The sequence below is a fragment of the Sarcophilus harrisii genome, chromosome 3 (genome assembly GCF_902635505.1).
Source record: "Sarcophilus harrisii chromosome 3, mSarHar1.11, whole genome shotgun sequence".
NCBI classification, from domain to species: Eukaryota; Metazoa; Chordata; class Mammalia; order Dasyuromorphia; family Dasyuridae; genus Sarcophilus; species Sarcophilus harrisii.
Genome location: NC_045428.1, coordinates 379,473,841 through 379,500,751, shown reverse-complemented (window position 1 = coordinate 379,500,751; position 26,911 = coordinate 379,473,841). Strand labels below are relative to the sequence as shown.

Sequence of the window (26,911 nt, the reverse complement as noted above, 5' to 3'; positions counted from 1 at the left end):
AATTGAAATTGAAATTTCATTTAATTCTTTGGTTTTCATTTACTTTTTCTCCCTCGTTCGAGTCTTGTGATATTGAATCCAGTCCCACAAAAATATAATGTGAAGGGAAGAAATTCCCTTATTGGTTGTCACTTTCTCTGTGATTTATAATCTTAAAGGGTTTCCTAGAGCATCAAGAAGTTAAGTTGCTTGCTCAAGATCACATAGATGGAATGGACCAGAGAGAGTACTTGAAACCAGGCTTTTTCAGTTTTGAGTCCTGGATCCTTTTTTCCACTTTGTCACACTGCCTTTAATTACTATTAATTACATGTTTGAGCTATCCCTTATACTTGTTTCACTGAAATTTTCTCAAATGATAATTCATCATTAAAAAGTAATTTTATAAAAATGGAATGATTACTTGCATAATAGATTTTGTATTTATTTCTTATGAAACCCAGATACATGACAATGCTGAACTATCTCACTTTTGTGGTGGTGGCTGGTTGTTTGTTTCTAATTCTAGGAACTTCAAAAAGAAACTTTTCAGAAAATGTTAAGGTATCCAAAAAAAGGATTAGTAAGATTTGACCAATCAGATGAAAGCACCTATCTGGCCAATTTGGCAGTTAAGAGGAACGCCAGTGCCTTTTTTGAAAAATTTGACCGGAGTGAGATTCAAGAATTACTTGCTACAGCACTTGTCAGCTGGCTCTCTGGAAAAGAGGATACTCGCTCACACACAGAACTTCCTGATGGACTTATAAGTCAATTGAAAAATGTTGGCTTCTCCACTGCAATCCTGCTGGCACCAGTGGATCCAAATGCAAACCTGGATTATCGGGAAGTTCATCAGATCATAAGAGAGCTCTCTGTTGGAATTTATTGTTTGAATCAAATTCCTTCCATCAGTTTAGAAATTAATTATGATCAAAGCTCATTCTGCCAGCTGCCTCCAGCTTATTTTGATACTCGAATTGGACAAATTCTAATTAATGTTGACTACATGATAAAAGCACTCTGGCATGGAATATATATGTCAAAAGAAAAAAGGATGAGGTTCTCTGAAATGTGGCGCTCCCTTATGGATGTTGATGGTGAAGGGAAGCCTCAAACAGATAAAGATATCTTTGCAGAGTTTAATGCAGCAGGTAAGCATATACTCTTTTCAAATCATTCATTTCAGTTATATTTGAAATCATTCTAGATCATTTGATGGAACTTAAATCTTAAATCTTAAAGCAGATGGAACTTAATCTCCCCCATACACAAAAGTTAAAAAGTTTGAAAAAGCTTGAGGTTTTATAAGACTGATTCTTATACACAGCCATAAAAATAATGATCCATTTATCAGCATAACTATTCGTGAACTATTCTTAATATGTCTGCATTTTGGTCAAAGATTTTTACTGTGAGCCAGAGCTTATAACTAGGAATTTATGCAAGTGGGGCAAGTACTATAAATTACTCCAAGGCAAGTGATACTAGAGGCATCTCTAGAGGTGGGGAGGAAGTGATGGATACTACCCTGTGGAGGGAGGTCACTGATGGGGAGGCTGCTTCTGCCCATTTCAGGAATTCAGGACATATAGTAACTTCCTATTTATTATTATTATTATTATTATTTATTATTATTATTATTATTTTTTTTTTTGCTGAGGCATTTGGGGTTAAGTGACTTGGCCAGGGTCACAGAGCTAGGAAGTGGTGTGACTGAGACCAGATTTAAACTCAGGTCTTCCCAACTTCAGGGCTAGTGCTCTATCCATTGCACATCTAGCTGCCCTAACTTTCTGTTTAAATTATCTGTTACTCATAACTAAATTCTGATTATCTAGGTCAGTTATTCATACTTGCCATTCATAAAGTGATGGGGAAGAGGAACGAAGAAAATAGAAATGGCCTGGTATCCCATATAACAAACACATTTATGGAGAAAAGGGAAAAAGGACTTAAAATCACCATCTTCCCCACTCTTATCAAAATCTAACAAAATAAAAACAATCCTTAAAATATTATGTTAGATCTGAAAAGAAACTCAAGGATCACTTGTTCAGTACAATTCAGTTCCTTGATTTTTATAGTGGATGTGTTAAAATAAAAACTCTTCATTTGGGTTTTTCACCCAGAATAACAAGGCAAAATTCATGACAAAGAGAATTCAAAGTTTATTATAGGTACATCAAATAGCAACACATATTTGGGCTGATCAGTGAAGATATCAATGATGGCTTCAAGTTGGGGCCAGTGTTTTATAGGTAACTTTAAGACAATGCAGATATTTCTACCTCAGCAGAGTTTGGGTCCTTGCATCTCAATTCCTCCCCAAAGTAGCAAGGATGGGATAGTTTGCAGGTAGGGTACAAAGGTCACAGATAAGTGACCAATATCTGGGAACTAGGTAGCCAGTATCAGGGGATTAGGTAGCACCTTCCTCAACACTGATTGACAAGCAGGATGGGGAACAATGGGAATCTAAGTAAACATAATTTTCAATAGAGGAAGCTGAGCCTTCTCCCCCACTCCCAAGAGGGGAGATGACCTATCCATGTAGGGTCACAGAAAAAGATCACTCAAATGGTAACAGAAAATGAGGCATAATTGAGATGGAATCAGATGTCCAAATATTATAAACTATCTTACCGATAGATCTGGAAAGAGCCTTAGAAACCATCTTGTCTAACTACATCAATTACAGGGGAAGAAACAGAACCAGGGTATAAAACAGCTCTTTAATTTTCACTTCAATGAATTTAGGTAGGTTGTTTAAATTTGGCTTGGTTCAGGGGAACAATGATGGACCTTCCCTTCCAGAGAAGCAGTCTTTGTCTTATAACATACAACACACTGCTATGCAGTCCTTTTCTTCACCCTTCCATGTCATATTACTGCCCTTATCTTTCTCTGGCAACATTTAAGCAACTAAAGGGAACTTTATTTCAAAGGAAAGAAGTATCAGATGAACTCAAGGACTGTTTATCTCTCAAATAAAATTCTCTCTCCATCCTATCTCTCTGTCTCTGTCCTTTGTCAGTCTCTGTCTCTGGGTGTCCTCTCTGCATAACTTCTCCCCTCCCACAGGATACAGGTAGAATCTTCTCCTTTTTCCTTCACATGGTGCTAGCTCCACTTTATGCATGGCTCTAGTAACTACAAGATTCTACAAGCTTAGATTCTATTAGCCTCCATAGGTCTTGAAGAATCCAGCAAGAATATGTGTGGCTCCATTGTGCCCTTCCTCACCCCCTACAAGAAATTATTCAGTTCTTATTCTCTCTGTCCAGTCATAGGCTTTGCCTAATCAAAGCTCCATTACCTTCCCATTTCAGGTTCTGGTCCTAGCCTTCTTCCTTAGAAGCAACCTGTACAATTAGAGACCAACTGCAAGGGGATTGGAGGTGGGAGTGGAGGGCATTGGGAGTGGGTGGGATGTGAGACTTCTGTTTACTTGGCTTCCTAAATAACTATATAGATGTATGTAATGTTATCAGATAGATGAATTTATATTCAGGAATAGGAATTAGAGCTTAAATTCTACCTCTGGTACTATGTCACCTTAGTCCAGTTACAACCTTTCTGAGCCTCAAGTTCCTTGTTTGTAAAAAAAGGGATAATAATCCCTAGAGTAGTTGATAGGCCATGTCAAGAGACCCAAATCAGAAAGCATTTTGTAAACTTTTATCTTTTTTATCTTTATCTTTTGATAAGGAGCCATTTTAAAAAACATTAATGGATACCATTAATCCATTTACTATTCCTTTATCTCTACTGACAACATTGAAAGTTAAAGTTATTTATTGCATGGCAAATCCAGTAGGAGAGAAAAACAATTGTCAATAGAATTATCTATGTAATTGAGAAAATGGACTTATAAAATGTTTGTAATCTAGCCTCTTTTTTTCCCTTCATTTTTGGTCTCTAAAAATCAATAGAAATTATTATGCTACACACAGAAGCTATTTTGAAAAACAAATTAAATAATACATTCTTCCGTAAAAATAGTTTTTTTTAAAATTTTGACCAGAAATCAGAAGATTTAGGTTCTAATTCGATTTTTATTACTGATTTATTCCGTGACCTTGGACCTCAGTTTTGTTATCTATAACATGAGTTGATAAGAATAGATAATCTCTAAGGCTTTTTTGCAGCTGTGACATTGAGTGATTTCATATATGTCTATTAGGTTTTACTTCATAGGCTAAGAATGAGGAGGTGCTCTTTTGTTACTACAAACTACTGAAGCTAAAACACTGGCCAGGATGTCCCTATAGCATACAATTCCATGATTTTAAAGAGAATAAAATACTTAATAAGAACTCAAATCAGTAAGAATTCTAAAAATTGTTCCAATACACATACAACCCTCCTTAGTTAATAATCTTTTAAGCATGGAGGGGATATATCATTTGTGTGAGGCTTTCTCTATGCAGCTTTCTCTGAGCTTTTCCAGTAGCTGTTCACTTGAACAACTACTGTTCAGTATGATCAGAATAATTATTGCTTCCTTCACTTTGTGATTGTTGTGAATCTCTGGGAAGTAGCTAAGAATCCAATGCCAGATGGCTCAAAATAAGATGCTCTAAATGTTTTATTTATCATTGTAAAGTCATTCTGGGAGAAATGCTTTTGAAGGTGAACAACGTGGTCACCTTATTCATTTTCCTTCTTATATACTATATCGGCTTCCTAAAGTCAGTTATAATAGAAGAAACCCACTGTGACCCAGTTCTAGTTTCTAGCAAACACAGAGGGAAAAAAAGGAAAGGCTACTCTTAGCCTCCTTGCATTTAAGGAGTCTAGAGACAGAAATTATCTCTGGATTAGGACTGTAAACTGGCAGTTAATAGATAAAGACAAACTCTTCACAAGTTTTAGCAGTGTATTGACTGTTAAACTTGTGACCACTCCCCCATATGATACTTTAGGAGAGCTGGAAGTACTCATGCAGCTGAATGAGGCTGATTATTATAGGATAGGTAATGTAGTAATTGATATGTACTATTATGTATTACATATAATTTACGTGTTTGACATATATTGCTGTTCAAGCATTATTAGTTTTTGTGCTTTTCTGCAATGTATCGCTTGTACTACTGTTGAGACATAAGACACCAGCAATGACGTTAGAATTCCTAGGTCAGTGTTTCAGGTAATTCACAAACTCAGCTTATCTCCAAATTAAGGGGCAAAGATTCATTGTTGCTGCTAACAGGGGACTAAGTCCCAAAAGAAGTTAGCAAAGAACCAGGAGCAAGAAGATACACTTACAGGAAAAAGTTAGAAAGATCAGATGATTCATGTCACTGATATGCTAATTTTATGGCTTAGAAGTAGAATTGAGGAGTAGTCTGATAAGCAATTCATTATTGTTTCAGAAACTTTGTTATTATTGACCAACAGATTGTTATCTGACAGCCAGCTTTGTTTGTGGAACTACAGCACTCCCTAGACCAGGTGGCCTTAGGGCTATTGCTACATCTTCCTCTTGGAGCTATACCACAACACTACTGCATGGCGCAAAGTTGCATGTTTCTGAATGTGATCTATTGGGTCACCTAAAGCAACTGACATGTAATGCTATATGTTTTGCACTGCCTTGAGATTTGTGTCCTTTGTTCAATTTATGCCATTTTGTCACATAAATAATTTCCCCCAGAGTTTGGTCCAAGACAAATAAACAGGTTGTATCCATGGGTCTATTCCTCCTAAGGAGGAGGACATGTCTACAAGGCAGCACAGTTAAAACACATATCAATAATTACATTCAACCGAGACTAGGGTATCAACAGAACAACATGGACAACAAAGATGTCATGACCCCAAATTCAACAAGATTTCTAGTTGAAACGGCTCACTCATTGGTAGGGCCAGTGAGAGCAATGACAGAACCAGAAAATATCAGTGATCTTGCAGTGTGAGGCAGGTATAAATTTGTCTTCCTTCTGTATTCCTCACATACAGATCCCTCATGTGTGATCCCTACATGATCATTTTTCTACTAAAGATCCTTATCAGTATGAGAGATAATGTCCCTGGTTTGAGTAGAAAGGAAGGAGAGGAGAATGTTCTATTGCAAGTCTTACAATGCTATTTCATTAAATGTCTTTTCTTTAAATCAAGGCCTCTGCTTTTTTTTTTTTTTAATGGGAGAGTCTGATGAGCTATTATTTGGAGGGCATGTTGACCCATAGAGTACCATAAACCTGACTTGAGGAGCTTCATCTATTAGAGTAGTTTCCCAGTTGCAACTTATTTTATATAGAGACACTGCTACTATGAAAACGACTGCTGATATAATATTATTTCTTCAGGAGTGTACAGGGGAGCTGTACCATGTCTTTAGGCTCACTGGGAAATTGTGATGAACCTGTGTCTCAGCTTCAGCAAAAAAAAATGTCTTTCTGCCAGTTTCCTTAGAACATATTTGTATCTAGCCAAGGGACTGAAGCTCTGGCTACAATTGAAGAGTTCCCATAAATTCTCACCCTATTTTTAGACTGACACTGGCAGAATCAATGTGATATACTGAGTATATATAGTTGGTTCAAGGACTGTTTCATTGGGACAGGTCAATTCAGTATTTAGGGAGATAGGGATTGGATCTGGGTTTTCACCAGTACAGGGCACTCCTAGTGTTATGTCACTGTTTCCTTTAATTGTTCTGTCTCAGTTTCCCTAAATTGTTCTATTTCATTTTCCCTGAATTGTTCTGCCTCAATGGCAAGCCCCTTTCCTGACCATTAGAACTGATATAAATTAGGGCTGGGACCCCTGACCATTAGCATTCCATAGAGCCATAAATTGTAGATAGGTTTTTTTAGAGATAGATAAGCATATCTTCTATTTTAGACATCCTGGCTCCTACGTTCTCCTAAATTATCAGAATTTATGGTCCTCACCCCCAACCTGTCAGAACTGAATTATGGTCCGTTCCTGGAAATTCCCTCTCACTAGAGCTCATCCTCACCCTACTTTATTCCACTGATCACTGGAGCCCTATAAGAATCCCTGGAATTCTTTACTCGTTGCTGGATTCTTTGAGAGGCAAGTCCAATCCAGCCAATTGATCTGAGCTCTCTAATAAAATATTAAAATTCTCTAATCTCTATTTTGCCTCAATTTCTCCAGCATTACACTAGAGGAGGAGATTCCCTTTAACAAGAGGAATGACTATACAGAAGTCCTTCCTATACAGAAGGTCTTCTTCATGGAAAAGAGATGTTTCCATTCATTCATCATTCTGAGACAATGAAAGAGCTTTAAAAAAAAAAGGAGCTAGTTTCTACAAATCGATGCCTAAGGAATGTATAATATTAGAACTCGAGCAGTTCTTCAGTTTTATGTTTTAGATTAAAAGGCAGAATTTCTAAATTTCAAATGAGGTAGTGTTTATACTTCCAGAAAGAAAGATATCAGCTCCCCCTAGTGAGCACTGTGTTCTGAGTTCCACCTTGGGAAATCTATAGATGATTTTCTAAATTGAATCATTCTAATGGTATGCATTCCTTAGACACTAATTTGTAGTGATGTAAACTAATTTCTTTAAAACAAAACAAACAAAAATGTTTCTTTAAAAAAAAAAAAACTTCACTATATCCTTGGGATGATAATTGAATGGAAATAAATGGCTTCTCCACAAAAGAGCCATTCTATATAATCATTCGTCTAGTTAAAGAGAGTCTTGTCATCTGGGAGTGGCCTATGCCAGTGAAATCCCAGATCCTATCCCGATCCCCCTGAATGTTGAATTATCCGGGAGGTATCTTGTCAAAAATCTCTCCCCCCCCATCATGACTCAAATATGGGGCTTTGTTGTCATATGAATAATTGAGATCATTTGTTGCCAAGTGGACAGTTTCTGGCCTTGTAATGGATTTTCAGGCTGTTTTTCTCTTGTGGAAGTTGTTTATCCTACTGAATTTGTACTACCCAACCTTCCTTCAGTGAAGAGAGTATTTATAAGCCTCTATAGCCTGCCCAGACATTCATATCCTTGTTAACCTTCTGCAGTAATGGAGTTTGCATTCCCTTCTAATTATTCTCTTGACAGGACCCATTGCAGTGTAATGAATAGTAAGTATTAGAAGTTGTTTTTTAAATTTATGTTCTGATGTGTAGAGTTGCAATTTCACTGTCAGGAATCTTGTATTTGAAGACAACAAATGTCAGATTTGGGTTTATCAAAAAGAGTCGTTGAAGGGTTCTACTGAATTGTTAGTGAGTGATATTGAAGTGGGCAAGCTATATATTTCCCAACCCACTCCCCTGACAAGAAAATATGCCAGTGTGTGCAGGCTAGTGACCAAACACATATAATGCTTTAGGGGAAATGGAAGAAGTAGTCCTAGAGAAAATCCTAACTGCAATAAGCACTTGGTTTCTTCTTATTAGTGTTCAAACAACTATTATCCTAGCTCTGGGTACAAATTCATTGGGATGAGCTAATAATTTCCCTTAAGGGGAAGGAATAAGTATAGTAATTTTCCTTTAGGATAAGGATCTGTTCCACTAAAAGGCAAGCAGTTCATCTGAAGGACAAAGATGCTCTTAGGAAGTCACTGCATTAGTGGTGGGAGCTCTCCCCCAAACCACTACAGACCCTGCCCCAGAATTTGCTCAAAGGTCTCATACACACACACACACACACACACACACACACACACACACACATAGAGAGATTATATATAGAAATTATAAAGATATAGATATAGATATCTCCTTCTCTCAAGGAAAAAGAAGAGAGTCCTTGTCTTGAGGTAACATTCATGGAAATGGTGGCATTTTTGACAAAAGTATTCTAATATACCAGAGTGCAGATCACATCAGTTGTTCCTACATCTTAGTAAAAAGGGAAACATTTCTTCTGTGGGGGTGGAAACTTCTGTGACAACAACCCATGAAACTCATTTGGGGTCCTCAGCCGAACTTTATCAACACTCCATTGAAGAAGGGACCCCAAAACTCTAAAACTCTTTCAAGGACAAACTCCCTATCCTTGTGCCAAATTCCAAGGGGGTGCAGGGGAGCGAAACCTCTCCATTTGGTTCTCTGAACCTCGAACCTGCTACTAGACCCCATCATTTAACTCCCTGACCACCAGGGACCCTAATCTCATTTTGGTTCCCTAATTCATCATTTGGTTCCCTGACAGAAGGGAGCCCCAAAACCTAAACCTCATCACCATGACATAATTGCTCTCACAGCCAAACTGGGATAGGGGAGTGCTGGGAGAGGAAGTAGTCTGGCTCCTGGCCAGGGACTGCCAGCCTTTGAGGGTCTTAATGCTTCTGATCTCTTTCCAAATATCTGCTGCCTCCAGTCCACAGGAAGAGGGCCATCTGCTCATCCTGCCTCCAAGATTACCACTCCCATCCTCAAATGTTTTTGCCCCAGATAGAAAATTTTCTACTTACTGCTTATATTTACTTCGGCTCAAAAGCCATAACAATAATAGTCTCTAAAAGGAATACAAACATTTCATTGTTTGCCTCCTGGCAGGCCTACATAAACACTTTCATCTATTTTTAGAAACAATTTTGATGAAGCTGGCAAGCTCTAGAATTGCCTTAATCTGCACTTTTTGTCTTTTATCTTGTCTTTCAGTGCCAATGGAGATCTACATAAAAAAAATAACAATCTTAAAAAGTAAGCTTCTGGAAGGTATATTTTTAGGATTTAATTGACAGATAACAGTTTTACTCTACAAAAGATGTTTATCAGTTTGGGGGAAATGGCATAAAATATGAATTTTTCACTGTGAAAATTTCCTTTTTTTGCTCTGAAGGTCTCGTTGATCTCACAACGGATCCAGATTATGATGGAATATATGATGAAGATATGAATGAAGACCCAACCTATGATCCTAATAGCCCTGAAGAAAAATCAGTATTTATGAAATATGTTGAAAATATAAAACTAAAGCTGACATTTAGCAACACACTAGTTCAGCAATATGAAAATGTCTTCCTATTTGAAACAGCCCATTGGTTTACTAATGCAATAAGACATACCGAAGAGTATCTTGATATTTGTACCTATCAGAGAATTCAGCAACGATTAGCTCTTCATAAAAAACTTATAGAAAAACATTTTGAGAAGAAAACTGAAATGCGGCAAAATATGGCATATCTAAAATTAATATGCTTTATGATTCCATTCTTGCTTAGCTTAAAAAAGAAGATGAAAGTTCCAAACTTAAGTACCCTGCTTCCATCATTTTCAGGTAAGAAGGCCAATTTTTTTTTTCTCACTTAAAAAAAATCATATCTTTTTTCAGGTTTGGGATTTGTAGTTCTTTCTAAGTGTGGGCTCTAAGAATATGTCCCAAATGCTAGCATATTGAGATATATAGTCAGGCAGGAAGTAAAAGATAGGAAAGAAGGAAGAAAATCAGTTTATACTATTTAAAGGGATTTCATATTTTACTTGGGAGTGGTAGGTAATTCCATCATTCTTTCTCACTGGAGCCTTGTCTAGAGATGCTTCCACATGAAGGGAAGCAAGATAATCATGCAAAAATGCCTGTTCTTCCTGATAGATGTTTTCCCTTCTGACTCTCACCTCTGATCCTAATAAATGTTTATTATTAATTCACTGATTCCCCGAGTGCAAAGGCTAGCATTCTATAACATAGAAAGAAAGAAGTTAAAAAAAAAATTAGTGACCTGGCTTCTTATAGCAATTGATGTATCCTCACTGGAAAATTAGGTCCATTGGGATAAAGTTTGTAGTGAGACTAAGAAAATGAAAATAGTTTTCCTCTATAGTATCTTTATTTTAACTGTCTCTTCCTACCTTGAATGCCTACTTCCCATCTCTTCTCCTTCAGTTGCTGCCTGAAGCTTGGGATGGGAACTTGGCAAAAGAACAGAAGGGGAAAAGAAGTAAAGGGACAAAAGACCATAAGTGGGGCAAGGAGAGGGAATAAGTTTAAAGTATCACCAATATGCCAGGCACTGCGCTATACTTTTTAAATATTATCCCAGTTGATCCTCATGACAACCCTGGGAGGTAGGTCCTATTATTTTGCCCATTTTATATTGAAGCTACTGAGACAGAGGTTAATTAACTTGCCCAGCTTTCACAGTTATTAAGTGTCTGAGGTTGGATTTGAATTTGGGTCTTACTGATGCCACCCTTCCCCCTTTATCCTCATCCATTTGCCCTCAGCTCCCTCAAAATAAAAAAATAGCAAAGGAGATGGAAATTGTGAGAAAAACTTGTTACATGATAAAATCTTATTTGTCTGCAGAAGATTAAAATAAAGGCAAAAGATTCAGGGGTGAAAGTTTACAAATTTTACCTTGCATTCTACATTGCAAATCGCTTTGTAAATAATCATTCCTCATTAAAGGTGCTTCTTATAATTTTGTTGCCCCTTGGTCCTGACTCTTCTTACCTTGTACATACCAGTTTGCCAAACTGGTGTTTAAGACTTTCAGCAATTCTATTTAAATCTCTAAATATCATTTCCCATGATTGTCTAACTGGAAACCTCAATGCCATCCAGGTAGGTTTTCTTCACCATCTCCAAACACAGTAGTTATTTATCTTAAGAGTTTTTTCAATCCCACCTGAATGTCCATAATAGATATGGAGTAGTAAGAAAACAGAAAGAGCTAAAATTAGAAATAGAGCATATCCCCAATTCTATTTTCCATCTCAAAGACCAAAAGTGGCAACAAATTAGTGGTGACTTTGCACAGCCCTCCCTCACTAAAATCCAATTCACTTATTTGTCATGGCATTATTCTCTGATGTCAGGATTGTGAACACACAATAGTATGAGGACTGGCAAAATCAGAGGAGAAGAGACTATTGGAAATGGCAAGGAGGAATAGAATGGAAAACAGCAAAAGCAACTGTCTGTTACTACTAGAAACTTCTCATGACTTTCTCATCACCAATACTGTCTTCCATTTATCTAAATGCAATAAATGGTGGATGCATTCTTGAAGCAAACTTTGGCATTTAATAGACTATATAAGACTATCGTAAGATAAAGAGACAGACAGTATATAAGAATGGCAAAGGCCATGTGTGGCACAGAGAGCAAAGATTTAGCCTCTCCAAGCTAAACATCCACATCCAAGAAAAGCATCAGCCCCAAGGCAAGATGACTACCTGAAGACAGAATAATGTGCTTCTCCAATTTGGAACAGTTTATTGCTAACTTGGAGGGAAACATGACACCACACACACACACACACAGACACACAGAGTCAGCAACAGTGGAACAGAAAAAGAAACGGGCAACTTTCAGAGACTTGGTATACAGCACTGCATTTAAACATCTGGACCAGAACACCCACAACATCAAGATTACTTTCATGAAAATGATGGGGAGGGACAGCTAGGTGGCTCAGTGGATAGAGAACCAGCCCTGAAGTCAGGAGGACCAGAGTTCAAATGCATCTCAGTGTGATCCTGGGCAAGTCACTTAACCCTGATTGCCTCAGAAAAAGAAAAAAGAAAATGGGGAAATTAAGAAGCTGCCAAACAAAAAATGAACAGGATAGTTCATCTGTTTCTAAGAAAGCAGCACTTAATGCTATTAAAAGTAAAATGCAAGCAAAGCGTAGAGAAATGCAGGATTCTTGGCTCAGTAAGAAGACAGATGAAATTTAGTTTTATGCTGATAGTAACAAACAAGTGCTTCTATGATACCCTGAAGACTATCTATGGATCAAAGACCTATGGTACATATCAACTATTCAGCACAAATGGAAGTATAATGATCAATAATAAGGACATGATTGTCATCAATCAATGCGGAAACCATTGATTATATGTTATCTGCTGCTCTTGTGGTTTCTAGAATCCAGACACCAGTACCTGCAATTATTATCTCTTCTTGTGAGCGGATGATGATGATGGTGATGATGATACAAGGAGACTGAGAGGCAGTTGTTGTTCTCTGACTTCTCTTTTCTTCCCTTTGCCTCCAATTTATCTCATTCCCAAGTCCACAAGCAACACCTGTGTCAGCAAAGGTTGCCCCGCAACTCCCTCAATTGTCACAATCCGTAGCTGCAGAGGTTCTCAGAGAATTGACCTGCCCTTTCACCCAGGCATGGTCCTTAACAATTATATACCTAAATTTGAAGTTAATCCTTCTCTAGTCAAACTTCCAACTGAAGATGAGGTTTTAAATACCTCTTGTGTTGCAAAATGCCCAGTGCTGATTCCATTCCAGCAAAGATCTACAAAGCAGGAAGTCCACTGCTCATAGAAAAGCTGACTAAAATCTTCCAGGTTATATGGAAAGAGGAGATTATCCCCTAGGAGTTAAAGGATGCCTCCATTTTCCATCTTTATAAAGGAAAAGAAGTAGGTTGTCCTATGATAATCATGGGAGAGTCTCTTGGTCATTGCCGGCAAAGAAACTGTCCTTCACCTAGAAGATGGTCATCTACCTGAGAGTCCGTGTGGCTTCAGAAAAAGTCAAGAAACATTCAGCATGGTGTTTGCTGCCCAACAACTCCAGGAGAAATGGCAGGGGCAGAACAGAGGTTTGTGTACAACATTTGTCAATCTGACCAAGGCCACTTTTTTTTTTTTTTTTTGATGCAGTTAGGCTCATAGAAGATCATGACAAAAACTGGTTACCCAGAGAAGTTTTTCCATACTGTATACCAATTCCATGATGGCATGTTTGCACAGATTCTGGATAATGGAATGCTTTTGAGCTTTCTTAGTCGCCAATGGATGTCATCACATTATTTAACTTAAAGAGGCCATAAGCCAAGACTAGAATAGAGGGAGAATTGGTACATGACCTTTCCTTTGCAAATGATTGTACATTCAGTGCAGCTTCTTCTGAGTCTGAGATGCAACAGAGGATGAATTGATTCACTGCCCCTTGTGCTAGCCAGCACCACGTTGTATTTGGAACTATCAATTATAGCAAATGAAGAAATTTTTAATGCTTTGGGCAAGTTCACTGGCCTTGGCAGCATGCTTTCCAGGAAAATACACATAAGGTTGACACACATATTGACAGAGCAAGTTCAGTGTTTGGGAGGCTCTAAAGGAAAGTGTGGGAGAGAAGAGGTAATAGTTGCCCACCAAACTGAAAGGCCAGAGTCATTTTCTGACCTCATTGCTGAATGCCTGTGAAATCTGTACCAGCACCATCACGGGAAACTGAACTACTTCAATTTGAATTATCTTGGGGAGATTCTGAAGATCACTTGGCAAAGTAAACTACGGATATTGAGGCCCATTCTTTTTTTTTTTTTTTTTTTTTTTTTTAATTTAATAGCCTTTTATTTACAGGATATATACATGGGTAACTTTACAGCATTAACAATTGCCAAACCTCTTGTTCCAATTTTTCACCTCTTACCCCCCCACCCCCTCCCCTAAATGGCAGGATGACCAGTAGATGTTAAATATATTAAAATATAACTTAGATACACAATAAGTATGCATGACCAAAACATTATTTTGCTGTACAAAAAGAATCAGACTGAATTATTGTACAATTAGCTTGTGAAGGAAGTGTGCATAAATATAGGGATTGGGAATTCAATGTAATGGTTTTTAGTCATCTCCCAGAGTTCTTTTTCTGGGTATAGCTAGTTCAGTTCATTACTGCTCCATTAGAAATGATTTGGTTGATCTCGTTGCTGAGGATGGCCTGATCCATCAGAACTGGTCATCATCTAGTATTGTTGTTGAAGTATATAATGATCTCCTGGTCCTGATTGAGGCCCATTCTTAAGCTGACCTGCCAAGCATTCAAACTCTGCTGTAGAGAGAGCAACTGCAGTGGCTTGGCCACATTGTTGGAATGCCTAAAAGTCTGTCTTTACAGAGACTCCCAGAAGAAGAGAAACAAAGATATTCTCAAGAAATTTGGAATCGATTGTGGACATGAAAGATACCGGCACAGTGATGCATGTCCAGAATGGTGTGTCTGCATCAAAGAAAGGGATAAATACTATAAGCAAAGCAGAATGCAGTAACTCAAAAAGAACCAGGCAGTTGATAAATTTAGAGGCATCTCCATCCCAAATGTTCATATGGGGTTTTTGCATCTAATCTGTAATAGAAGCTACTGAGTTTGTATCAGTCTGATCAGCCACAGTTGGACTGTTCACTGACCCCGCCATAGTGATATTATTTTGATCCCCTTTGTGTGTGAAGCATAATAACCAATATCACATACTGTCTAATATAATAGATTTGCATGTAGCAAGTTATTAATAAACATTAAGTTGAATGTTACCAATGTACAACCATACTTACTGATCAGTTTATCACAAATACTTATTAACTGCTGAGTATGTGCAATGTATTATATTTGGATATACTGAGGGATGCAAAGAAAGTATGTCAGTCACATGTTATAGTAAAAGAGTGCTGGACATAGAAACAGGAAGACTAGAGTTCAAGTCTGACCTCCAGCCTTTACTAGCTTGCCATGCACAAATCACTTTTAAACTCCCTGAGCATTATTTCCCTCATCTGTAAGAAAAAAACAAGGGCTAAATATAACATATTATTACTACTTGTAATGTCAGGCTCACAGGGTTTTTATGTGGAGTTTAAGATAATATATGTAAAACACTTATGAATCTTAAAGTATTATGTAAACATTAATTTTTATCATCATAAACATTCCCTGACTTCAAGAGTTAATGGTGAATTAAGACTATATAAGACTACCTAAAAAGTTCTATGAAGATATAAAATATGGCATAATGAATTAATAATAATAGTCTATAATTGCTAGCATTTATATAGCACTTTAAGGTTTGCAAAATGCCATAAATGTGTTTTCTCATTTGATTCCCATTACTATGGAGATTAGGTGCTATTATTAGCTCCATTTTACCCATAAGAGGTTCAATGACTTGCTCAGAGTGACATTTCTAGTAAGTGGGTGATGTGGGATTTGAATTTAGGTCAGTCATTAGAAGTTTCAGAAAACATGTGAGAAAATATAGTGGCTATTGTTCAGGCAGAAATGAAGTTAGATTAAATTAGACAGAATATTATTGCAGTAGTTCAGATATGAAATGACATGAACTTGAGCCTTAAAAGTGGGAAATGAAAAGAGATATAGGAGTCATTACAACAAGGATCATTAGAAATTAATGATTTGAATGGATAGAGACGGTGATGAATGGTGAGAAATAACTTCTTTTATGGGAAATACATAAATTCTATCATTCCTACTTGAAGCTTAGTGACATAGAGAGACTGGGATAATTCCCAGTGGATAAGTATACTTTTCCTCTGGTTTTGTGGAGAAAGAATTCCTATTTGGCTATTTAATCCCTTAATCAAAATTTTAAACTAAAGAAGAAGGTAAAATAGGCCTGGATGGGCTGGTTCAGGGAAACATTTTCAGAATGAGGGTCTTTGGATGCACTGTAACTAGGTGATCCATACTGACATATGATGAATTCATATTCCCAGTAAATGATTTGTTCTTCAACCTTTTAAAAAAAAATGATTTGAGAGTACTGAAAATAGCCACATTATTTATGTTCACTTCATAGGGTTCACAGCAACCCTATTTGGTGGGTGCTTCATATACATTGTATTCACATGTAAGGTTTTTCAAAAGACAGAAAAGTGGTAAAAATCAGCAAAATCCCTCCAGAAATGGCTTTTGGATAAGAAGTATTAGTGTCTTTTTTATACCTGAGAAGAAAAATCTGATCCTCTCCCATTCTGAACCTTCAAAAATATATGTTTTCTTTTTAAATTGTGTTTTTGCTTTTGAAGATGACAAAGTCAAGACAGAACGTGAATTACCACCATTTATTTGTGGAGCAAATTTTAAGTGCCAGCATTTTCATTATGCAGCGAATCAATATTTCCATCTCCATGGAGGAGTTGAATTTGATATTGGAACACCTCCAGTTGAGGACATTACAGAAGCCTTTCAGGTTTATTAAGATTTGCTTTTCCTGATATAGTATAAGGCCATGCTCATAATTTGTTCAGCTTTGTTCTTTCTACGTCAGACAGAAAGGGGTTGTGCTATGGAAACAGAAACTTTTAATACTATAAGATTATTTCCTCACTGATCTGTAATTGTATCGCTTATAACTGTACACATATGTCCATGGCATGGAATTTTGCATAATACATAATTTATTTAATGCCCAAAACTTGAACATTATTCTAGTATATAGTAACAATCTCCTAAGATCAATATCATATGACTCTGTATATACATATACATGGGAGACATGATGTTGGAGGGAGCCTTTAGAGCTAGTTTGCAATACTGAATCAAATGTTTAAAAAAAATTAACTAGTGGAATCTTATATTTCCATATTTTTCAATCAATTTACTAACTGTGACAATGAGGCTGGTTATAAAATATATTATTCATCGAAACATATCTGTACTGTTTTCATATTTTCATCAAAGATTGTCTTAATATGTGTGTAGATTATGTTTTATAAAGATGAGAAAGTACATAAGTCAACAGTTACATTCTTTTAATTTCCTTTTTTGGGGGGAGATAATATCATCCATGATTGTACCATTTATTTGGTATCTTCTGTTCTGAAGATCCAACTTTTGAATGTGATCATTGCATGTCATCTCATGCACAGATTTCTTCTGAGTTAAAATGGACCAGTTGCTTTTTTCAGTTTCTTAATTCCTCATAAAGCATATAAGGACTGAGATAATAGAATCCAAATAAGGTAGTCTGTATGCTAACTCAGTTGTGATTGGAATTATAACAAAACCAAAAAGATAATCATATTAATTTAAACATAACTTTGCTCAATCTACATAATTACTTTTTTTAGAAAGTCTGAAAAAAATTTAACAGACATTCATCATCAAAGTTCTTTGGTTGGGTTAATGAAACCACAGTAAATGTTTTAAAAAAATGTGTGAAAGGTAAGAAAATAGGAGATATTAAACAACTTTGTGATCCTCTAATAAAAATGAAAATAGCTATGAATAATGTATATTTTAATGTAATGGAGATATTCTTTCTACTGTGTGTTCTTTATATCAATTTTATTATGCTGGAGATTTTAAAAAATTGAACTTCCTTCTTATGTTATAAATTTATAAGAAATTCATTCCATGGATACTAGGGATAACAACTAAGTTAGCCACTTCAGGATTCTTACTGTAACTTGTAAATAAAACTGCTTTAGGGCTATTTTTTTTTCCTGAGGCAATTCGGGATTAAGTGACTTGCCCAGGGTCACACAGCTAGGTGGTGTTAAATGTCTAAGGTCAAATTTGAACTCAGGTCCTCCTGACTTCAGGGCTGATGCTCTATCCACTTTGCTACCTATCTGCCTCAGGGTTAAATATTTTTTTAATTGAAATGGCAACTGTCAGTTATATTTATAGGATTATTCTTTCTTCTTTTCAATGTATTTTTTTATCCTTTTATTCTCCCCCCACACACTAAATAAATATTGTCATCTACTTGTGAGGCGAAATGTTGTGTAACTTTGACAATGCTTTAGTCATTTGAAAATGTTTTCAAAATTGTTACTAAAAAGAAGTCTTGGAAGATTTGTTTCTGTAGGTTTGAAGATGTGTATTTAGTAACATAGCAACTCTTATCTTTTAGGAGATATATGAAAAATTGCAAGATTATGCTTCCCAATCATTTTCAGATTTAGGATACAAAGAATTCTACCCCATACCAGTCATGGAATATAATGGAAAAAGGTAAGCAATATTCGAAATATATTCCTCATAGTCACTGATTGCTCTATTTCCACACAAAGCAATAGAATGATGGGGGATTTAGAAAATGGTGCTGAGATAACAGCATTATACAAGGTTAAAATGGCACTTCAGAGGGATAATGTAGAAACTGTATGTAACAAGAGAGGTAACATTCCTGGAAAAATAAGTTTTTCAAAGTTTGGCATATTTAGAAGCATGTCATCTTCCAGGAGCTCAAAAAGATTTCCTTTCTCTAGTAGTTAGGTCTCAGTGTTAAAATAAGCCCAGTAATATTCCTGAACCAAAATGGTATCAAAAGGCAACAGCTTAACCACATACATATTGTTCAAGAAATCTATTATATTTTGACTATTCCAGGTCTGTGTCCCAGAGGACTGAATGGGTGTCATATTTGTCCTGGACCTTTTAAGCCACAGGCACAAAGGTCAGATGCCTCTTAGGATAGTGTCTACTATCCAATCCCTTAGGCCTGATATGTAAAATCCCTAAGTTCTTTATTTATAACTTAAGCTTTTCTTCACAACCCATCTCATTCTTTTCCTCCCTCCTTTTTTTGTCTTCTCATAAATCAGAAGTATTTTTTTAAACAAGGACTGAGGCCTGCTCTGTTATAGTATAATAATAGAATTTCTTCAAAAAATTAATCCTATAACATAGTTTATGTTCCTTTTCCCGGTGTCCAAATGTTCTATTGCTAATATTCAAAAGAATAAATATTTCAAAAATATACCAAATTACAGTCTCTTATGGAATGATGTAATAATGCATTCTAAATATTTATAATATAAATTCTTGGCTACAGAACTTGTTGAAAAATACATAGCTATTCAAATACTTATTTTTTAAAAGTACAGCTTCTCATTATAATTTTTAATTAAATTTTTCCCAATATTTTTGTCCCTAAGACTATATTTGCTGATTTTAAATTAATTTAAAATTTGGATTACTTTAGATACTAAGGGTTGGTTAATGATATATAACTGGCCAAATTCAAGTATAGTAACACATAACTGCACTTGGATTGACAAATAGATTTATGCTAGTTCACAGATGAAAATAAACAGTAAAGGGTGAAAAGAGCATAAGAAAGAGATTTTGTAATGTGGCCAAGGGAAAAAGAACACAAATATAAATTTGTTGACATATATGTTCTTTACTTTGAAAGGACCAAACATAATACATGAGCAGATTGTAAATTTTGATAAAAAAGCCATTATGCTTCAATTATTTGTCTATATGTTATTGGTGTTTACTAGCTAAAGTTTAAAAAATAATTGTAATAGATTAGATATGTTTGCACAAAATTATAAAATCAAGTGAAACAATCACTTAAAAGTTAGAAAATGTGTTTCTTATTCTACACTTTTTTTTTAACAGCTACTATATAATCTATTTTGAACTTGAAACGTTCTACCAGCAGTTATATAAGACTCAGTGGTGGGGAGCCATAAATGAGATTATCAACAACCTTAGACCCAAAAGACTTCCACTGTCAGACATTCAATTACATGAGCAATTCAAGAAAAAATTTGGCTTCAAAAAAGCTATGAAGTGCAAGGTATTTCATTTACTTATTACAAACTGGTTTCTATAAACAGGATTTTTTGTTTAAGAAGCTAAATATCATATAAAACCATATGTCTTAGAGAAAAATATCTTTTTAGAGATCTGAATAAAATTATATTTTCCTGAATTAAATTTTAGGTGGTAAGAAGCCTTTAGCATTATAAATTGATAAAATAAAACAAATTACCTTTACTGAAATGAACTCAGTTGAGAATTGATCTCAGCTTTATTACATCTGGTATAAGTTCTGCAAACAGATCTATCTCCTTTGCTTGGTCAGACCTATCTGTTTGTATAACATGGGTATTTCAATTAAAAAAAACATTTCCACAATTATTAAGCACCTTATACATGTTGAGAAAGACAAAAGACAATCCCTGATCTCAAGGAGCTCACAATTTAATGGGGTCTATACACAGTTATGTGCAAATAAGTTACATAAAAGATAAATGGGAAATAATCAACAGAAGGAAAGTACTAGACTTAGCAGTGATTAGGAAAATGAGATTTTATTTGGAACTTAAGGGAAGCCAGGAGACAAAGATGAAGTGGGAGAGCATTTTGTGCTTGGGAGACAGCCAGAGAAAATTCCCTGGTGTCTTATTTGAGCACCAGCCAGGAGGCCACTGACAATAGATCAAGAAGTACATGGGGAGTAGAATGTAAGGTGTAAGAAAATTGAAAAGATGTATATATGTGCAGCATATATACATAGATACTCTTCAGGGTATCATAGAAAGTATAAAATATGTTTAAAAGGTGAAGGAAGGTAAAAACTCAAAACCCAAGGAATATGTCAATAAGGAAGTCAGTGACTCTAGAAAGAAAAGGTATAACCCAGCTGTGAGATTGCAGGAAGTTGAGTGAATTTACTGTGAGCAAAGGCTCCTTAAGCTAAAGTGATCATTGTTTATTCATGGCCTATTTCTGACTTAACTCTGATGAGCCAGTCTCCAGGACTTTAGAACTTGCTGTAGGTTTGGCAAATAAGTTAGCATTGTCTTAGGGATTTTTATCATATATTGATGTGTTTTATAGTTATGAGATGAATTAGTAGACAATTTTGAGGGATGAGAATGGGCCCTATATAACCATGTATAAAGGAATGGAAGAAGCTAGTGTATATCAAGACATTAAAAGTGGAAGAGAGGAATTGTTGGAAAAATAAAGGGAAGGGGGTGGAAAAAAGCAAAGGTACAGGTAGAGAGGTTAACTTTGTAAAGGAGTGAAATCACCTTTCCTTTTGAGGCAGAAGAGAATAGAAGAGATAAAGTTTTTAAGGTGATGGTTTTTAAGTTCTGGAGGAGGCTATTTGATTCAACATTTCAGTTTCTTTGATGGTATGATTCATGAAAGAACACGGACAGGGGCAGCTAGATGGCACAGTGGATAGAGCTTTAGTCCTGGACACTTCACAATTGTTAGCTATATGACTCTGGGCAAGTCACAACTCTGACTGCCTCACAAAAAACATGGACAGGAATTCTCTGATAGGTTGTGATTTGCATCATTGGAAGGAGTACTAATCCAGTGTAGCATTGGCATAAGCGCACACAGAGAAATGTGGGTGTAAATTATTTTAATTTAAAAGTATTTCTAAAGACTTGGCAACTGTTTGCATGTGGTTAGACAAGTAAAGAGAGAGCAAAAGAGACCTAATGAAGAAAATAGTCAATTGTGCTATATATATATATCTACTTATTTCAAGGTTAGGTTCTTTTATTGAGCATTTTCCTAAATAATAAAGAAGGAATCTTAATGTTTTTAGTCCATTGTTTGAATTTTGGATGGGAATGAATTTTAAATTTTTCAAAATGATAGTAACTGCCACATTTCAAAATTTCTGCAGGAAAGGAGACTACTACTTTCACGTGTGTGTGTGTGTGTGTGTGTGTGTGTGTGTGTGTGTATTTAACAAAAAGACTTGAGAAAATAATAGCACTCATATAGGGATTAAAGATTTGCAAGATTCTCTAAATATATTATTTCACTTGATCCCCAAATTACATGAGAGAGATGTTATTATCTTTATTTTACACATAAGAAAACTGATGTTGACAGATATTATTAAGTGACTGACCTTGGGTCACATTTTAGAGCTAAAATATAAGTTTACAGATTCATTATTCTAATTCCTTTGTTTTACAAACATGGAAATTTAGGCCCAAAGAGAGTATGATTTGTCTGAGTTCTCATAGCATGTTAGTGGTTGCAACTAGAACACAATTATCTTGATACTTAGGCCATCATCATCATGCTGATGGGGTTTAGATTTAGGGAACTAAAATGAGATTAGGATTCCTGGTGGTCAGGGAGATAAATGATAAGGTCTAGTGGCAGGTTCGGGGTTTAGGGAACCAAATGGAGAGGTTTGGCTCCCCTGCAACCCCTTGGGATTTGGCACAAGGATAGGGAGTTTGGGTGAACCCCCTTCTGGCGGCGCAGAGGTTCTCTGGAAAAGAATTTACAGACCTGAAAACCTAGATTGGTAAAAGGGTTTATTATGGGGATTGGAAGTAAGGTTAGAAATCCTGACAGAGAGGCATAAAGTCTGGTTAGGGAAATAGGTGAGGGTAAAGAGAGGATGGCACTGGAAGAGTATTCCAGTGGATAGAGGCTTCTTGGCATAGCATGGCATGTTTGGAATCTCTGCAAAAAGAGGGTTTTAGTTTGGCTCTTTTTATAATGAGAGATTTAACTGAAGGCGGTTCGTGGATGGAGTCCCAAGTTGGCTTCTCACTGGGTTTCAGCTTGAGCTAGAATTTGAATTGAATTCAATGAGTTTCAGGACTGAGAAGACCCCATACAGATAACAAAGGTGAAATTCTTTGTCCCTTGGGGGCAGAGTCCCTCACTGAGGCAGAGTTGAAGGAGATTTTCTCCTTCAAGGATTTTCAGAGTTTCAGAGTTCCCTCTTCATTGCTACCTCCCATTTATCTTTCTATAAATAAAAAGTTGTTACAATGGTTTCCAAGAGGTTTCATATTTATGTTAGTTGGATTAAACAATTTTTATTTATTGCCTTAATAAGCTTAAATTTGATTTAGTATAACTAAGAAGATTATATTACCTTCTTTAAAAGTGGAAATGTAGGTGGCAGAGCAACTAGAGAATTGGGTGTAGGGTCCCTAAGTTAGGAAATCTTGAGTTCAAATTTGGCTTTAGACATTTAGTAGTTGTGTGATGCTGGAAAAGCCACTTTAATCGTGTACCTCAGTTTCCTCATATATTAAATGGAGATGGTAATAACAGCACCTATCTCCCAGCTTGTTATAATAATTGTAAAGCACTTAGCGCAGTACATTCATAATAAGCATCATATAAGTATTAACTATTATTATTATTATCATTAAAGTTATTTTTGAATCCCTTGGGTTCTAATAATGTTATAATACAAAAATATTATTTGTTCTTTTTGATAAAAGTGAAGAAAATTAATTCTGATACATTTATATGATTTTAGAGTTTGCCCTATGGTATGAGGTGTGCTGTTGAAAGAGGATTAACTGCAGTCTTCCATACATTCTGTCGAAAAACTTCATCTTCCACTATCAATATAATAGATGAATTGGGTTATTCTAATCTTCATCATGCTGCTCTACACAACAGAGTGTCAATTATATGCCTGCTGTGTAATGCTAATGTGAATGTTAACCAGAGAAGATTTATGATGAGCAGTCAAGGTACTGGTAGGCTTTAAAATAAAACTACATTGTGTCTGTCTTTATTAATTTTTTCTTTTACATTAAGAAAACTTCTGGGCCCCAAATCATGTTTGCATTGATTCTTTCAATAGTCATTTAAATCTGATAGTAACATAAATGACTCAGAAGATTCCTGATTAATATTTAAATTCTTCTTGGTTCAATTGATTAGTCAACAAGAATTTACTTTTTAATAATATCTATTTATTTTTTCAAAATACATGCAAAGACACTTTTTAATATTCACTCTTGCAAAACTTTGTGTTTCAAATTTGTCTCCCTCCTTCCTTCCCTTCCCCCTCTCCCAGACAGCAAGTAATTTAATATAGCCAACAAGCATTTATTAAACACCTACTATGAAACAGGCACTGTGCTAAGCACTGGGGTTACAAAGACAAAAGTGAAATAATCCTTGCCCTTGAGGATCTCACATTTTACCTAAGAGAGGTAATATGTGCATTTGTAGATAAAAACAAAATATACTCAGAATAAATAAAAAGTGATTTGGGAGATGGGGAGTCAAGAGCAACTGGGAGGATCTAGAAAGGCTTCATGTAGAAGGTGGTACTTAAAGTTGAGTTCTGAAGGAAAGAAGGGATTCTAAGAGTTCTGCCTGGAAGGAAAGACTCATAGATTGAGTGGGAGAGAAATGTATTCCAGCCAAATTCATCAGATCAGGAGATGAAGTAGCATATGTAAAGAACAATAAGAAGGTAAATTTGGCTGCACCACAGAGTGTGTAAAGAAATGTAATATATAATAATTTCAAATAGAGGTGTTTACATTTGATCTCTGTTACCTCTAAGATAATATTAAAACTCTGTTTGGCCTTCTTCATTATCTGGCTCCAGCCTACTTTTCATACTTACTGTGCACTTTTCTCCTTTAAATACTTTATGATCCTGCCAAATTTGACTTCTTATTGCTGCTCAAACATGACATAACATCTCCTAATATCATGAATTCCCATGTCTGGATCTGACCCTTCTTTATCTTCCCCCGTTAGAAGCTCTAGCTTCCTTCAAAGCTCAGCCAAGAACAAATTCCTATGAAAGATCTTTGCTGAAGCTTCTGCCTGGATTTTTTGAAGGCAGGGAATATTTCACTTTTGTCTTTTGTACCCCTAGTGCCTATCAAGGCATTTAACATGTAGTATGAACTTGAGAATGTTTGTTGGACAACTAATTAATTTAGTTTCCTACCCAGAATTTCATAGTCTTTAGAAAGGTTTTTTAGGTTTCTTCTGGTCATTCATTCTAACATGAATCACCAGAAATAGATAGTAATAGGATAAGCGTCATTATTGTGTATTGAGTCAACATTACAGAAATGTGTTCAGTACTAGTCAGCATAAACCACAAAATAATCCTTTTTATAGACCTCAGCAAGTGTTGTCATCTGCCTCCCTGTTTCTCTTCTTCTCGAGTTCAGTAACAGGGTTTGGGCGAGTGTGTGTGTGTGTGTGTGTGTTTTAATTCCCCATGGTAATTGGTAATTGTAATTCCTTTTTGTTGTTTTATGGACCATGAGATACAAGTTTGGGAAGAGTCTTATACCTGTTGCATAACTTTTGTGACTCACTTTCTTTTTCCTTTCCTTTTATGTTACATTCTTGTGCTCTCTATCTTCTTGACCTTTGCTTCAATTTCTGGATAATTCCACATAATTTTTACTTTCTGTTTTTCTTCTTAGACCATTTCTTTCCAGTCAGGGAACTCTACCCAATACTCTAAACTAGGAAGGCTCAAATGAAATAATGAACATAAAGCACTTTACAAATCTTAAAAGTGTTATATAACTGACAGTTATTATTATTACTACTGTCATTATTTTTATTATTATCCTCTAATCAGCAGCCTTCCAATCTGGTGATTTCATTCCCTAAATCTTCAACTACACTTCTGTTGAGCTCAAATAATGTTTATAGAGAAATATGGAGCTATGGTGGTGAATGTTTAACTACTAGGCTCTCCAGAAAAAAAACGTATATACACATTTAAAGTTTATTCAGTGTTATTAAAACTTAAATCTAGATTATCAACAAAACAATAAATTGAGCCTTAATTTGTAGTCCTATTTCTGAGCCATTTACATGGGAAATTTAACAATCTACTCTTACAGCACATCCCTTCCCCACACATAGAAACTAGTGAGGAATATAGGGATTCAGCTCTTGCCCCAATCATTCGGTGTATGACCCTGGGCAAAATCATATAACCTCTCAGCATCAGGTTCCTCATTTTTAGAATAGGGATAATAAGAGCACCTACATACACCGCAGGGTTGTTGTCAGGATTAAATGAGATAATCTAAGGCAGTTTGAAAATCTAAAAGCTATTACTATTTAATACAGAGATGGCTGGGAATTTCCTTCAAGAGGACAAATTACAGAATCTCTACTAAGAATATTAGCTATACTTTCAATGCTTCTGGTATGAAATGGATTAGGGCTCCTGTTCTTAATTGTTTTCTCTGAAAGCTCCCATTTCACCATCAACTCCCATTGTAAACTGCCTCCTTCCCAGGCTTATTTGATGCACTGCAGAGTTCTCAGGCTATCATCACAGTTCTGTTTTTATCATGTAAGCACATCCATCCATAGACAAATTTTTTTTTAAAGTATAAACTTTATGTTGCAAATAAATTAACTAATTGCAAGTGATGGTTTTCCTTTTTGTTTATTCATTTTTAGGAAAAGAGTCTGCCAAATCAGATGTGAAAAAGGAAAAGAATGGTAAGACATAAGTGAAATATTAATAAAATTTGCTTTTTGAAATGTATATATGCTTAAAAAGTTCATTTCCTTTATTGCTGTGTGAATAATTTATCAACAAAAGGATCTGTAAAGACTAAAAGTCATGGTGATGGTCCTTTGTAAAGATTATAAAGTACTTATTTTTCTATTTTTCCCCAAATTGTGACATTTAATGTTTCTAATTTCTCATTTTTAGTTCCCAAAGAGATT

General features: G+C 35.7%; 1 protein-coding gene across 3 annotated transcripts in view; it reads left to right on the top strand.

The window, feature by feature from the left end:
* ANKAR (ankyrin and armadillo repeat containing) overlaps positions 1–26,911 on the top strand; it is a 96,733-nt gene that overhangs the window by 3,162 nt on the left and 66,660 nt on the right. For all 3 annotated transcript variants that reach the window (XR_004233068.1, XM_031960320.1, XM_031960321.1), the window contains exons 4-10: positions 509–1,133; positions 9,767–10,204; positions 16,723–16,886; positions 18,555–18,655; positions 20,054–20,234; positions 23,706–23,931; positions 26,639–26,680. Coding sequence is in view for 2 of the 3 variants with exons in the window: in XM_031960320.1 (XP_031816180.1) it covers positions 509–1,133; positions 9,767–10,204; positions 16,723–16,886; positions 18,555–18,655; positions 20,054–20,234; positions 23,706–23,931; positions 26,639–26,680 (1,777 nt within the window). In the remaining variant the exon portion in view is untranslated. The remainder of the gene's footprint in view (positions 1–508; positions 1,134–9,766; positions 10,205–16,722; positions 16,887–18,554; positions 18,656–20,053; positions 20,235–23,705; positions 23,932–26,638; positions 26,681–26,911) is intronic.